The sequence below is a fragment of the Aptenodytes patagonicus genome, chromosome Z (genome assembly GCF_965638725.1).
Source record: "Aptenodytes patagonicus chromosome Z, bAptPat1.pri.cur, whole genome shotgun sequence".
Taxonomy (NCBI): domain Eukaryota; kingdom Metazoa; phylum Chordata; class Aves; order Sphenisciformes; family Spheniscidae; genus Aptenodytes; species Aptenodytes patagonicus.
Genome location: NC_134982.1, coordinates 57,540,506 through 57,556,051, shown reverse-complemented (window position 1 = coordinate 57,556,051; position 15,546 = coordinate 57,540,506). Strand labels below are relative to the sequence as shown.

The following is a 15,546-nucleotide window of genomic DNA, read 5'->3' as shown; positions in this document are numbered from 1 at the left end:
ATGGCTTCATGCTATGGATGAAAGGACAAATTTGAGAGACTGAGTTTAAGTCATTTTATCTTCAAGAAAGAAATACCACAGGCCTGAAAAGAAATTAACAGAAGCAATAAAGTCATTTTCTATTCTGTGGTGCACAAGACCAAAGAGACACACTATCTTTGCCACCAGTGTGCAAAATTCATTATGCAGATTAAGTGCACTACTGCTTCCCTTTCATTTTGAGAGCTACCTTGGGAACGGCAAAGGGACAGGAATGCTTGACAAGACTTTCTACAGGAAAGGGGCAAGAAAGAGGATTTTTCTAAGACTTAAATGACCTTCTTTAGCTTTTGGGATTAGAGTATCACAACTACTGTCACCAAGTTTGAGTCCTTGGTAACAGGCAGCAGTTTTAAGAATCCATGACTAGTTTAGCATCACAGAGGTGAGATGTGCTTCCTTTTCTGTTCCACCCTCATGTTGGTGTTTTGACTTTTCATTTCCATAATTTTCATGTTTTCTTTTTAAAGAGCAGCAAACAACTTTTTGCACTGGGATAAAAGACGATGTTGGAACCTGGCCCTCTGTAGACATGCTTGCGCACTGCACCCCCCTGCAAGCACTCCTGGTGGCAGGGAAGGAGGAACCATCTTTGTCTATCCAGCAACACAGGCTTTTTCAGGCCTCGCACCTCCCATCTCAGATTCTTATAGCATGCATGTTCACGTTCTTCCTTGGCTGAGAAACATACACATCTCCTCATCCCTTAGCTTGTAGGCCAACTGAATACAGTTCCTATGAGTCCTGGCCTTGTGCCCAATCTGTTAATCTACACTGCTTAGTAACCATTAAACATTACCTATCACCTTTGTTGAGAGGAGGAGATGGATGATTATTTGTCATTTGGATAGGTCTGAACCTATCCAAAGAGCTAAGGTAACAGCGAGGGGACGTGGTCATTTATATACCTCACAGAGAATGAACAGAAAGTCAGTCTTTGTCCTGCTGATCTGCCTACATTTTACAGTCTTCGATTTACACAGAAGCAACAGAGATCTTGTGATCTGAATGTACTGATGTGTAGGAATGGAACTCTGACCTCCGGCAGTCCCATCCTATGCGCTGAGCAGAATAGTACTTACTCCAGCCTGCAAAATGCACAAATCTCAGGCAAGACCGCAGTTCTGTTCTTACACCTTGAATATGTAAAATCAAAAGCTAATGCTATATGAGGATGCATAAACCAGATCAAATCCCAGATGAGAACCAGCTTCAAAGGTCAGAGATGTGCTACTCTGAACTCAGCATAATTTTTGGATCAGCATTAGTTAATTAATAATCGTATGCATTATTTAAACTCGAATCCTCAGCGAGTGCTGTATATATATCCAAGTTTTCAGAGCGGTACAAGTGACAACATACTATCACGCAGCAAGCTCAAGACTCCATAACTACCCATTCTTCCCTTGAGGAATATTTAGCTAATAATTATCCTTTATGCAAATAGAGCAATGCCTGACTGAAGACTTTCATTCATTCCAACGTGCAAAAACAGAGCTGAACATTCCTGTCAAAAAGCTACCCAGGTAAGAGATTTGCCTCCCCTCCCACACTTCTGAACTCAGGTTTTATTTGTTCCTTGCCTGTTTTCAAAGATGCAAAACTGCCTCTTTTCAGTTATTTTGCACACCGGTGTTGCTTTTTAAGTTTTGTCATTACTCTGTTCGTCATAAATATTGCTTATAAGGTAGATACTGGGCAAAGGTTTGTAAAACATGCAGTCAGCTGCTATTGGTATGGAAGTAATCTTTCCTGCAAACCCTGGTCTAAGAGTTCAAGACCAGCCATTTGGCTAGTTCTTATTTGTACTTAAGAAAAGTGGCCTATATGAAGCTTATCTGGTTCTCAAAGTATTATATTATTATTAAAACTGAGCATTTTCCTAGTGATTAAATATGAAAGAGTGTTTCCAAAATATTGTCCTTATTGTGTTTAGTAAACCCAGGATACCAGGGAAGACAACAGGAAAAAACATGAGAATGGGATATCAATTCGTTTCTCTCTGCAACAGCTTAATGTGACTAAATAAAGTGCAGCAAAATCACAGGGCAGAAAACAGAGCTTAGTGTTTAGCTTTGTGACTGATGACTAAGGTCTTGGAAAGCTGTCTTGAAAGATTTTTTTAAAAAACAGACTTTCACTTTGGACCAGCTACCTTTCCAGAAGCAAGAAGTCTGATCTTTAGGAATGTTCTTTGACCCCACAGAAAATGTCTTTTTAGTGGTCAGGCCCTAGGACTCTCCAGAAGAATAACGCTGTCTTGCCTTCGAGTGCATGCCAATATTTTGACCAGCACGTTCTGGAACCCCTGAACAAAACCAGACCCTGGAGAACCAGTGAAACTACTTGATTATTTATTTCCAAGTTCTGATCATTCCCAAGGATGATCTGATGGGCCAGCCTCAACAACAGCTGCTGGCTGACTGTGTGAGTTCTATTGCAGTCTGCTCATTACCTCTGGGATTGTTACATGTCAGTGGCTGTCACCTTACTCTCTGGGACACTGGACTGAGAATCCTTGGGAAAATATGAATTGAATCACAGCTGCCGGTGAACGCAGGCATTTGAAAAACAACCTAACCTGCCTTGGAAATCCTAGATCAATTTATAGCTGGAAGTAGAAGTTGTGAATTGGAGGTTTTAATTAGACATACACAAATCTAAAACATTGCTTGACTCTCAGAATAACTCCTTAGTATAGCAGTGTTAATTTGTAGAGAACTTAGACTAATGTTCTGGCTTTCCTGACTCTTAGAGACCAATAAACTGTAGTATTTTTTCCTCTTTCACTTTTGGATTAGCATAACGTTGAAACTCAGCAGAAAAATGCTTTGAAGCCACAATATTTTGCCCAGATATAGTAAAAAACTGAGCCCATCAAGTTTCACATGATTTTCCTAAAAAGCACTGTGATGTTCTTTGCATATAGCCTGAAAGCTTGCTAGGTCAGTGTTTAAATAAATGGTTTTGGTTGCTGGCACTTTGCTTAAGTCTGCTTCCAAGCACATCTAGGTCCTGCTGCTCTAAAGCTGAAAATACAATAGCTTATGCAAGACAGAGAGAAACATTCATTTCACTTGTTCTGTTTTGTCACTTGATCCTTTCTAAAACTCATAGGTTATGTCGACATTTCTAAGTAATTATGCACAACAAAAGCAGATTAATAAATCAAAGCAGTAGGTACTGAAGCAGTATTGTATTATATTATATGCATTTAAAGGATTTTATTTCAGACTAGTCAGGTCCCACAGACTAAATGTCCTCACCACATCTGCTCAAATTTGTCCAAAGAACCAATTGCTGGCTCGGGTTTTGATGCCACCATAAAGGGTCAGAGTGCAGTGGGGCAGAGCTTCTGGGTACTTTCCTCTGAAAGAAGTCTGGTTTGCAAGCATGACACGCCTCTGTACATTGAATCTACGCACCGTAAATGAGGCTAACCAGGGATTTTTTTCAAAACTGTGTTAATGCTCAAAACCAGAACAGTAATGTAGTCATAGCCATTAGAGACCAAGAGAGGTTTCTGGCAGGCAGAAAAGGTTGCTGATATGAAAGATGAGTAACATGAACAGTTTAACTCAACACCTACAAGTGTTTTAAATCAAATGCTTAGCTAAACTGATGTCTCTCATGTTTTTCTGTGATTTATGCAATAAAAATACAATGAAACGTCAGATGATAAATACAAAACCTGCTCTACCCACATTAGTTTTTAGCTGATTTTTCATAGTTCAAACAGAGAGAAAACTGCAAGCATCACTTGGCTCAACCTATATAAAGGGCTCTATTCTGTAATCACTATTTCAGCAAGAGGGAGCGATTCTAGTATAGAGTTGTGATACACTGCCTGACTTCTATCCCAAATACAGCATTTAAGAGATCTCCTTAGCATAAAGAGGCAGGCTCAACCTGCCTACTCCCTCTTTGGCTTTCTAGAGATACAGCTTCAGATTTTCTAGTGGACAATCAGGATGGGGAGACAAAAGGATGCATCAGAATAAAGATTTTTTGGGTTGTGCTGTTTCACAAGGAACAACTCATCCAGCCAGAATGGTTATATGTGCACCAGCAGAAACTGCTTGCCAAGGAATCTGCAAAGAGAAATCCCACTGAACACGTTGTGATGAATGTTTCCTCCCCTGCAGAGAGATTTTGTCAGGTCAGTGGCATGGTGAAAAGACAGGAAGAAAGGTGGGACTAAGGCCAGTTGGAAAGTCAGCAGTTTGTTTGGCTTGAATGGTTCTTTGCTTTGTTTCTCTTTTTCACAAAATAAACTGAGTCACTGCATTTAACCTGAAAGAACGAGCGATTCAGACAGCGGTTCTGCTCAAGCAGGGCAAAAAAAAAAGCTTTTTGCTTTTGCTCATATGGCCAAGGGCAACCTGAAAAAACTTAACTGTGAAGATTCCAAACATCAAAATACATTTAAAAATAACCAATAAAAAGACTACTTTTGATTGTAATGATATGGATGATACATATGTATATGAATGTGCATGCAAGTAACTTTCACTTGTATTAAACAGTTGAGAATGTTCTGATACCACAGCCAAATGCAATGGATAGACATATTCTATGCTATATGCTGCTTCATCTGCGCATCCTGCTAAGAACAGCTCTTTCAGCAAGTGGTGGGAAGCCTTCGTTTGAATAAAATGCAAACATTATCTTCTGTGAAGCTCTGGGGGGTGAGGGGGAGCCTGAAACAGGGGTTGTCCCTTTTCTTATAAACCACGTAGTATGGGATGAGCTGAAAATGGGTCAGTCTGGCAAACCAGTAGAGGAGTCTATTTACTGACACCCCTAGGGCTCCCGAATATTGCTCGAGTATTACCACTGTGGAAGGATGGTGGTGTATCTCAGTGCCAGAATCAGAAGGCCGGAGTCTACTCATGTGCAGAGGAGCAGACAGATCTGATCTCCACCCTCTTGTCTTTGGAGATGGCAAGAGCATTGGAAGTTCCCAGCTCTCTGCTAGGCTGCACAAATGTACAGGGGATAGCATGCAGCCATGGTGGAACCCCATTTTCTTCAGATAAAGCAACTAAGTTACTACTGAGCTACAGGCATCACAGACTGAGAATTCTTGGGTTACACAGCTGAAAAATGTGTTGTTGGTAACAATGTCCTTTCCATTATTTGGTGTGGCTTTACTATGTTCTAAAAGTAACAACTAAATTCTAAACATTAACAGTTTCTGGAAACCAATAACATCTCATTTTAGAGCTGAGTGTTTTACAGCTAGCATGTTCATTTGACATGGATCCTGAAAATATATCTAGCAGAATAAATGGTTATTTACAGGAAGGAAACCCTTATTTTCAGGAGAAAAAAGAATTGAAGAAAATGAGCTCCTGTCAGCATTTGGCTGTGGTTTAGCTTGAACGTATTTATTTCACCAGGAAGGTTCTTTCGACCTTTGTCTAAAATGCATCAAAACTGCTGAAAAGATACATGCTTTATCATACTAGCTTTTTTTTTGTTGGCTTTTACAAAAAGCTGTTATTCTGATTATCCAGTAAGGCAGTACATCCGGGTTATATTACTAAATTATCATTCATACACAAGATCTCTTAACAGATTTCCAGAGAAATTATATTCCAATAATCCTATGTATTAAAAACTATTATCATCCTTCAGGAAGCTGCACAAACAATGCATATGAATTTTAATGGGATTTTTTTGTAAATACAAATTTACTTGGAAGTAAATTGTGTGAGTTTAGAGAGAGGCAGACAGCAACTGTACAATTAAATATATGAGCCTAGTGTACAGAAGCCGATGCAATCTTTTTTATGTAGCCTATCAAAAGCACTCATTGGATATTGAACTGCCCACTAGCTTTTAAGTATGTACAACAAGGACACTGTATTTATTTCTTGGCTGTCTGAATTCATTTGGCTGTAAGAAGTGGGTGGCATTCAAATAGGACTTGCTGTCCTCACACACAAGCCTCTCATTCTCCAAACTAATTTAGGTAAGACAGGAAGTGTTGGTTTTTTGGATCTTAAAAATGAGTGTCTTTATTACAGTTGCTAGCATTCTGTATTATCTTTAATCATATGCTCTTAAGTATTTCTCTTGGTGTTGTAACTTCTTTTATCTTTTCTCTCACCTTTACATTCTAACAAAGAGCAGATCCAACCTATTTCCTGTCCAAGCAGATCCTGCCTAGCATAACCATGCAGTACATTAGAGTCTGAAGTAAATTTGGCATTACTGATAAAAAATAGCCATAAATCTTTCTAAATAATTACATTAAATTGTAATTAGTTTTCCCTTATGATGGAAACAAACCTTACTTACAAACATAAAGAAACTTATACAGTGGGAGCTAAAAACTATTTAATGTAATTGGGATGGATCGAAATCCACTGTTTTTTTAAAATATATTTAGACTACTATGCAGGTCATTTTCAACTTGGACAATCAGTTCACACATCTCTCATAAGAAATCTCTTTTCTGCCTTTTACCATATTATGAACTAAGTACCTGTAACACTTAAACATCCTGTTTCAAGTCGTGGTTAAACTTTGCATGGCCTTAGAAATCACGCTGTGTCATTTAAAATAATACCTGGGAACTTGTTTAAGACTTTGGCACTAGTTACAGATACATATCTTCTCATTGTTTTCAATTTGCTGGCAAAGGGTATTTGTTAAAATCTTGAAAAAAAATAACAAGCAGGATAGACAGAAGACTTTATAATAAGCCACTCTCTATTTGGAGTGCTACAGGTCGAAAGCTTACAGGCTGTTGGTAATCTATTCTTTTGCTGATCAATTATGCTTCCAGTTGGGCTCATAAGCCCTTTGTTTTTTCTCAGCTTGGAATTCTACACTTTAACTGGGTGTTAGCAAACATTAGCAAATCAAGATATTCTTCTCAACAAAAAAAAAAAGGTATGAAATTTACACAGAGTCTAAACTTACTATTAACTGTTAAAATCATTAAAATAGACCAACAGAATACTGTGCCAGTGAGTGTACTTCAAGTTTTAGGGAACTGATGGGTATGGCTTCTGTCTCTAGATACTGAAAGAGGAAAGAAACAGCTTTTACTTGTAAGTGAAGACAAGCTTTGACATTATATTGCAATGTCACACCTGGCACCAAAAAGCTTTGTTGCAGAGATCCTGGCTGTTTATGTCACTGGGAGAGGCTCGGCTTGAGAAGTTCTTCTTTCCTAGAGATTCTGCATACTGCTGTACTAGCACATGCTCATTTCTTCTAGGTCAATATGAGCCATTCCTTATCTCCCAGTACTTACATATGGGCATCCACTCTTGGAAGTCTCTTCTTTCTTTCCACTGCAAACCAGAAGACAAGATTTGCCACTTGGCATAGTCTGTTTGACATTTTCCACCTTCCTGCTCCTATTTTTGTTTTTAAACTGTTTAAGGTAGGGCACTTGCATGTTGTACTGTTTTGCCTCTCAGTCATGTCCCCACCTACCCCCAAATGATTTATGAATGCACTAAGCTAATTTCAACTTGATTTGACAATTGAGCAAAAATGCAGAGATTGAGTTTGGTGAAAACAGTTGTGTTCATAGAGGCAAGAGACAACAAAAGCATCTCCATCTAGAGAATACAAATTTTCCCAGTCTTTATGTGTCAGAAAACTGACATGCAGGAGAACCATAGGAAACACTGCTGTCTTTGTTCTGCTGCCTACAGAATATATTGTTTTATCTTATTCCCTGGAGAGCAAAGCTAGGGTAACTATGGGTTTAGACCTGAAAATACTAACATGTAGCACTCTTCTGAGATGGTAACAGATTCTATCACGGTGCATGGTCCGTATGTTGCCAAAGTGGTATTTGTGAGGAGATGCTTATTAATTAATGGAAGCTGCACATCAACACAATCTACAATTCAACAGGTTCATGTTATGTAGCAGCTTCTAAGATTCCGTCAATAGTTTGTGTACAAATTTGTGCGTAAGACTAAATTGTTGCTCTCCAGAAAACTCTGCTTTACAGGTTCTACGAGCAAAATTGTTCTCCTGTGCATTGAGGACAGCTGCAGTGACAGATCACTATACCACGTGCGAGTTCCACATCAATGACTGCAAGATGTACTATTAGAAAGACCACAGCCTACCTCACTAGTATACGTTTATTTCACACCATCAAGTGCTGCCTCTGACCACAGAGACCTCTGTGACGGAGCATTCGGAAGAGCTGATGGAAATATTTGTTGTACAAAGAAATGACTAATTTAACTCCATTTTTCCTTGTAAAACAAACTGGATTCAATCAAATGTACTCTTAAATGTCTGCAACAAAGGGCTCAATCTGCAGATTTACTTCTTAGCGTTATGTGTCACTGGAGCCCTGTGGTGGTGTTCTTGTTGGGATGATGCTTCCTTAAAAGCACAATCAGGTGACAAATTTTAGGCATTAAGCACCTGTGCTAAAAAAAACTTCATGAACTGCAACCTAACAGCTGTTTTCTCCACACTGCAGGAACACATACATGAAGTAAACACTGGGACAATGGAAAGACCACTTGAGGCTACCAGGATGGAAAACAGCACCTCTTCCTGCTTTCTCATGGAAAGAAAGACTCGTGTCAAGATTAATAGGAAAGAAGTCATGCTAGCTAAGCTGAGGAAGAGCTGCTCCTGCACCCCAAAGAAGCTGAAGAACTTTGTCATGGACTTCCTTCCTGTTTTACGATGGCTTCCCAAGTACCAGTGCAAAGAGTACATTTGGGGGGACGTTATGTCTGGGTTAGTGATTGGGATCATTTTGGTGCCCCAAGCAATTGCATACTCACTGCTGGCAGGTCTGAAGCCAATTTATAGTCTTTACACATCATTCTTTGCCAATATCATCTATTTCTTAATGGGCACATCCCGTCATGTCTCAGTTGGCATTTTCAGCTTGATAAGCTTAATGGTAGGACAAGTTGTAGACCGAGAACTTCTCTTGGCTGGGTTTGACTTGAATGATGATGCCCCACCAGCCTTGGGTGATGGCTCTCTGCAGAATGACAGTCAGTCCAACACAACTGCCTTCAACCTTACAATTGCAGGGATGAATGCTGAGTGTGGGAAAGAATGCTACGCTATTGGCATTGCTACAGCCTTGACATTTGTGGCTGGAGTGTATCAGGTAAGTGGTTGCTGACATCCAGAGGCACGGTATGAAGTTCCTTAAGCTTCTTTGCATGACCTAAGCTTTGGTTTGACTCTCTTTCAATGAGAGATACAGCATCAGTTCACTTGAATGACCTTGGGCTGTTTTCTCCAGGAAGCCTAATTGTAGGCAACTCAGAGCAAGCATGAGGTAGGCAGTTTTCTTAGCTACTAGCAAACACAGGTAAAACAAGAGTCTTCTGCAAGACGGTTAACATTGTTTTGACGCTACTGCCTTTTGGCCTTGCTGCTTTCATGGGACCATGAATCCAATACAAATCTTACCATGAGGGAAATTCCCAGGTAGCTGTGTACTTCAACAATGAAGAAATAATTGTTTCCCTAGATACTTTAATAAAGGTGCAGACCCACTCACCTACTTCTACACAGGTTCAAAATGTGCTGCTCAGTGTTTTGCTAGCGAGTACTATGTTCTACCAAACTGCTATCCAAAGATAATTCAGAAGCAGAAAGGACAAGAGGGGAAATAGATTGACTAACCTACTTTTCAGACAATGGCTGTGCTGGACTCTTTGAGACTTACCAATGTGCTGCCCATCACAAGGATATCAAAAGAACACAGAAGGAAGTATGATGAACATACTTACCTATTAATTGTATATATATATATATATGAATTAAGAAAGAGCTAGCTACCTTCCTGTTTACTAAGAAATTTCAGCCACATTTATGAACAACAAAATGCCCTTGTGAAGCTGTATTTTCCAAAGCCATCAAAGGAAGGAGAAGCAACTAGTTAAGGACAGTATCCTGGGATCTGGGAAAGTTTGTGAGCTTTTCTGCCACTTCTGACCTCTGGCATGCCACAAAGGCTGTCTGTGCTCCACTCTCCCTTCTGTTCACAGGGCTGTTTAATATAACAGTGCCACTAAAGTAGGGATCTTAGCTGTTGTCATTCGAATTCTGTTTACAAAGCAATGGACATAAGTTTTAAATTATTCACTTTAAGACAGGAAAAAAGAAAATTGGCTTTGGTATAACAGAAGCATTTTTGCATCCACTGTTCTTTTCCATGGGAAATAAAATTCAGACAAGTCACTTCAGTGGAGTCACTTCAGACCACTGTTCGATTGACCCTGTCTCAAACTCCTCATTCACCTCTTGGGTTTGTAGTATCCCACAACAGTAAAAGGAATCACGTTTTAAAAGCAGACTGGAAACATCAAAGGATAATTCCTGTTCTAAGATTCAAATAGCCAAATGCTCTCTGCCTCCAGCTAGTTCTCTCCCATCTGTACTTAATTATTTGCAGCACCATTTAAGGCTCATCTTTTTTTTTCTTTTTTTTTTCTGTGTCTCCTCAGGTTCTAATGGGAATCTTTCGTCTGGGTTTTGTATCTATGTACCTATCTGAGTCTGTACTAGATGGCTTTGCAACTGGTGCTTCCTTAACCATTTTAACAGCTCAAGTGAAGTATCTGATTGGAATAAAAATCCCACGTAGCCAAGGGCATGGGATGCTTCTTATTACCTGGATTAACATCCTCCGGAACATTTCTCAGGCTAACCTTTGTGATGTCATCACAAGTGCCATTTGTATCGTGGTGCTGGTCACTGCTAAGGAACTGGGAGATCGGTATAAGCATAAGCTGAAATTTCCTCTTCCCACAGAGCTGATAGTTATTGTTGTGGCAACACTGGTGTCACACTATGGAAAGTTAAATGAAGTGTATGCATCCAGTGTTTCTGGAGCTATTCCAACAGGTTTTATTCCCCCCAAGGTACCACATTTCAACTTAATGCTCCGAGTTGCTGTAGATGCTTTGCCTCTTGCCATAGTCAGCTTTGTCTTCACTGTATCCCTTTCTGAAATGTGTGCAAAGAAATATGCTTATACCATCCGAGCCAATCAGGAAATGTTTGCTGTGGGGTTCTGCAACATCATTCCTTCCTTTTTCCACTCTTTTGCAACCAGTGCAGCTCTTGCAAAAACTCTCGTCAAAACATCTACAGGCTGCCAGACTCAAGTCTCTGGAGTAATTAGTGCAATGGTGGTTTTGCTGGTGCTGCTCTTCTTGGCACCTCTCTTCTACTCCTTGCAGAAGTGTGTCCTGGCTTGTATCATCATTGTCAGCCTCCGAGGAGCCCTGAGGAAGTTCCGAGATGTGCCAGCACGGTACCATGTGAATAAGGTGGACACACTTGTTTGGGTTGTTACCATGACTGCTTCTGCCTTGGTCAGCACAGAAATAGGGCTGTTGGTTGGCATTGTTTTCTCCATGTTATGCATCATTGTTCGGACACAGCGGCCACGGACAGCCCTGCTTGGTCAGATCCAAGACACCAGCTTTTATGAGGATGACTTAGAATATGAAAATCTCTCCTCTGTTCCAAAGGTCAAAATATTCCGTTTTGAGGCCCCGCTTTACTATGCAAATAGAAACTACTTCCTAAAGTCTCTGTACAGATTGACTAACTTAGATCCTAACCTAGAAGCTGCTAGAAGGAAGAAATATGAGAAGAAGGAAAAGCAGCATCTGAAAAAGGGAGATCACACAACTGCTAATGGACTGGGCATCGGAGAAACCACTCTGCAACTAGTTCCTAAGCAAATTGATTTCCAAGCCCTTGTTGTAGATTGCTCTTCCATCTCATTTTTGGACACCACTGGAGTTAACACTCTAAAGGAAATCCTGAAAGACTACAAGGACTTAAACATTTCTGTTCTCCTGGCTTGTTGCAATCCCTCAGTGATAGACTCTCTGCAAAGAGGAGGTTACTTTGGGAAAGATTTTGGAAGTATGCAGGAAATGCTCTTCTACAGTATACATAATGCTGTGCAGTTTGCAAAAGACCAAAAGCTTTCAGCAGATTGCTCAGTTTAATCCTGTGTCTTCCTTGACAATTCACTACAGAAGTGACAGATGGGGAGGGGCAGTTTGCAATAATTAAACTATCAGACACACTGTTGGCTGTGTACAGCAATGGGCCTACAAGCCATTCTCCCCTGAAGAGCTCTGCTGTTTGTCAGATGCCACACAGAACAGCCACTGGGGATGCAGTCCAGGACAAGGATGGAACAGGTTGGATTATTACCTGCACCTTCACTTTAAAATGCAGGTGATGTGCAATAGGGCAATTTGGGATTGACTTCCCCCTTGTGCCATGATCATGTGTGACGCAACATATACATCATCAGACTGTGCTGGAAAGTCTGCCCAGTGTCAGCTGACTATCCCAGTGGTTCAATGGTTTGTGTTTGTGTTAAGGGGGCTAAGCCGTCTCCATGAAAATGCAATCAATCTAGCAGCTTGGACACATAATGGTTTAAATTCTGGCTTGCAAGGCCCTGCCCCTTCCATCATTCTAGGTGTGCTCCTAAACAACTCCCACTATTTGCATAGAAATAAAATGTATAAAATATTGTGGAATGTAGCATGTCTCTCCACCTTGATTACATAGGCTTAATGACACAACCTGAAGAAACCATGATCCATCACAGGTTCCTTTCAAAACCATCATTTCCAAAAATTACTGCTGGAGTCACCTGTGTTAGTGGCTTCAATCTGTGGTAATTAGTTACTGAAGGTTGCGATACCCTTAATGACGCTGGAAGAAATATGACTCTGATGCACAATTTTTTAACTAGTAAGAAGATAAACAGGATTAAGAAAAAATAATGGCTTTAACTGGCAGTCACACAGTTACCCAGGTAGTTGTACCATCCTGTAAAAATAGGTTGCCTCTGGTGGGCAGATGCAACTCCAATTCAGGGACACATAACGACCATCAAACGTAAAACCTCAGAATTGTGATGCAGCACAGCATGTTCTTCCTACAGCTGCCTGCCTGGGTGTAAAGAGAAACAGGAGAAAAGAGGGTAGAGTGGGAAGGTAAATCTGTGATCTGCCTAGAAGGGGAGTGATGGATCAGTCAGAACTGCCTGGCTGGTCTTCTGTGATGCAATGCTAATGAAGCTTTACGGTAGCGTACCAGGGCCAAGTAAAGGGAGCAACACTTTGTGAGCTGTGTATCCCCATATGCTGGAAATATTCCACCACTGTTTGTACATACTACAGAAATTTTGGGGTTTTTTTTCCTCCTATCTTATTATTCTTTGATTTGAGGTCCACTAAACCATGTTTTCCAGGTCTGGGTTACTTTCTATAACAATTTGCAGTAAGTGCTGTTCATTCTGCTTTGTGTCAAATGATAACCCCAGAGTCAGTTGTGGTGTTATATACACATGTTCTCTCTTTACAAGTAAGCATAGATTTAGATTTTGATTGTAACACAGTTAGTACAAAGTGTTCTGGCCCATGGCATTGGCAGAATATCCTCTCTCATACTCAAGCTTATAATTACCTGCACAAAAGGTAGGACAGCTGCCCTATCTTTCTTTCCTTATTCATGGCTGGCTCACACACAGCACCAAGCATGGAAGGAAATTCTATGACAGCTGTGCCTCTTACAGTTAGCAGGTTCTAGAAATAGGTTCTATGTATGCAGAAGCCATTTCTCTGCTCTGCCATTTAAAAAAAAAAGTCAAGTCAACACATCACATGACTTGTGTATTTCAACTTTTCAGGTCACTGAATGGAAGAACACTCAAACTGAGGTTCTCCAAGTGGCCCAGAGCCTGTCTGGCTCTCATGAACAAATATTTTGTTAAAGGAAAAACAGTGCATTCCCAAAAGACAAAATAAAAAATGTCTTCACAGGGATTGAGAATAGCACAATATTAGGTAAGTGATTCAATGCTGACATTTTCATGCACTCATTATAAAAAAGCCTATCAGCTGCACACTGCTGGTACTGCCAGGGCAGTAAAACCTGACCAAAATGTCTGTCAAGAGATTAAAGGATTGACCATTGGAGCGTTTTCCTGTCATAAAACAATTTAATTACATTACTTTTTAAATTGCTGACTTGGTATGACCAGTTTCTTTCTGTCAGAAAAACAAATGGGCAGAGCCCAAGGACAAAGTATTGCTTTGTGTCTGCTTTTGTTTGTAACCATTCTTTGATCAGGGAATATCTCTTTTAAGGTCCTGCCAGGGCCTAGCATGAGGAAGTGGGTTTACAGGAGTTACTGCCAGACAGTATCAATATAGACACTCTTAGGCTGTTGTGCCAAAGCAAGCTGTCACTGGAAGTCAAATAAAATTGTTTCAGGATAAAAGAATATACATCCTAGCAATCTAGACTTCTTTTATCTTTATGGGCCAAGCTACCAGCCTAGAACATAAAGGAAAAAATGCAATAATACCCTTAACTCTAGATGAATCTCATTTTAAAAGAGAAAAAAAAAGAAAGAGAGATTCCAATGGAAGGTGTATCCTCACAACAGCCTCTGGAGAAAAATGAAGAGAGGTTGCCATTCTCTTATCCAGGCTGAAAAATAAAGAGTTAGAAGTCTCTTTTTCATCATATTTATTGTAAGAATGGTACCAAAGGATACCTAAGCAAAGAAACTTGGCTATGCATAAGAGAGGGGGGGTAAGCTTTAAGACTTTTACTAGGAAGAAACTATTGACCAGAAGAAACCATAAGAACAATTTTCTGTTTCAGTTTCATTGGCAGAGCGGGCTCACAATCAAGTTGGTGTTGGACAATGTCAAAGCAGGGAAACAGCTTTCTGTGCTGTGATGTAGGGATGCTGGGAGGCTGTAAATTATTTCTAAGGAGTATGTAAAAGGTAACTAAAAAAGCAAGCCTTTTTCTGGCATGTTTATGTTTGCTATACTGTGTTATACCAAGATTAAGGGTATGAAGATTGAAAATTGTTAAAACCTGCTGATTCTTTTCTCTCCTATTCTACCAGGAATTAGGTACTGTGACTTGGAGGGGAGCTGGGGATGGGCTTGTAATTCCAACTAGGTTAATACTAATGTTGAAATAAAATCATTATATGCCTTTTAGGAAATGTTATATCCATCATGTAGATGATTGACTTTATTTTTCTTCACTGTGGTGCCTTGTATAAATCACGTATCCAACAAACTTTAGTACTGCTACATAAGAATAGGAAAGGGTTCTTAACTTGCGGACTGCGTGGGTCCCATGGAGCTGGGCAAAGAGTTGGGAATCTTCACCTCAAACTCTCCTGTTGGCTAATGCAGCATGGCCAGAATGTGTGGTCTAGGTGTCAAAATGGCTGTATTTATTGGCACTGGTAACTAACAAACAGGCAACTGTTCAGTCCATGAAATACACCTTGGGTTCCCCCGTAACCATGAATATTCCTGTGTCACATGACCTAGAGACAAATGTGTGCTTTTGGTTGGAAAATAAAACTAGCAGTTCTCTGAAAACAGTTTGCCTCGTGGTATCCTTTCACGGGTGGTGAAATAACAGGATAACTTGGAATAAAGAAAAAGATAAGAGGTGGGTTTGCTGTCC

General features: G+C 40.1%; 2 protein-coding genes across 8 annotated transcripts in view; one reads left to right on the top strand and one right to left on the bottom strand.

The window, feature by feature from the left end:
• SLC26A1 (solute carrier family 26 member 1) overlaps positions 1-15,458 on the top strand; it is a 38,008-nt gene extending 22,550 nt beyond the window's left edge. Inside the window, exons 1-4 of one of the 5 annotated variants that reach the window (XM_076362739.1) lie at positions 535-1,565; positions 8,007-8,090; positions 8,510-9,160; positions 10,509-15,458. In XM_076362739.1, the coding sequence (XP_076218854.1) occupies positions 8,540-9,160; positions 10,509-12,029 (2,142 nt within the window). In that variant the 5' untranslated portion in view covers positions 535-1,565; positions 8,007-8,090; positions 8,510-8,539 and the 3' untranslated portion in view covers positions 12,030-15,458. Of the gene's footprint in view, positions 1-534; positions 1,566-4,108; positions 4,199-5,715; positions 6,017-8,006; positions 8,091-8,509; positions 9,161-10,508 lie in introns of those variants that run through there. The other 4 variants (XM_076362738.1, XM_076362742.1, XM_076362741.1 and 1 more) reach the window with 4 other exon arrangements.
• IDUA (alpha-L-iduronidase) overlaps positions 1-15,546 on the bottom strand; it is a 51,450-nt gene that overhangs the window by 29,298 nt on the left and 6,606 nt on the right. The gene's annotated exons all lie outside the window — the stretch shown is intronic.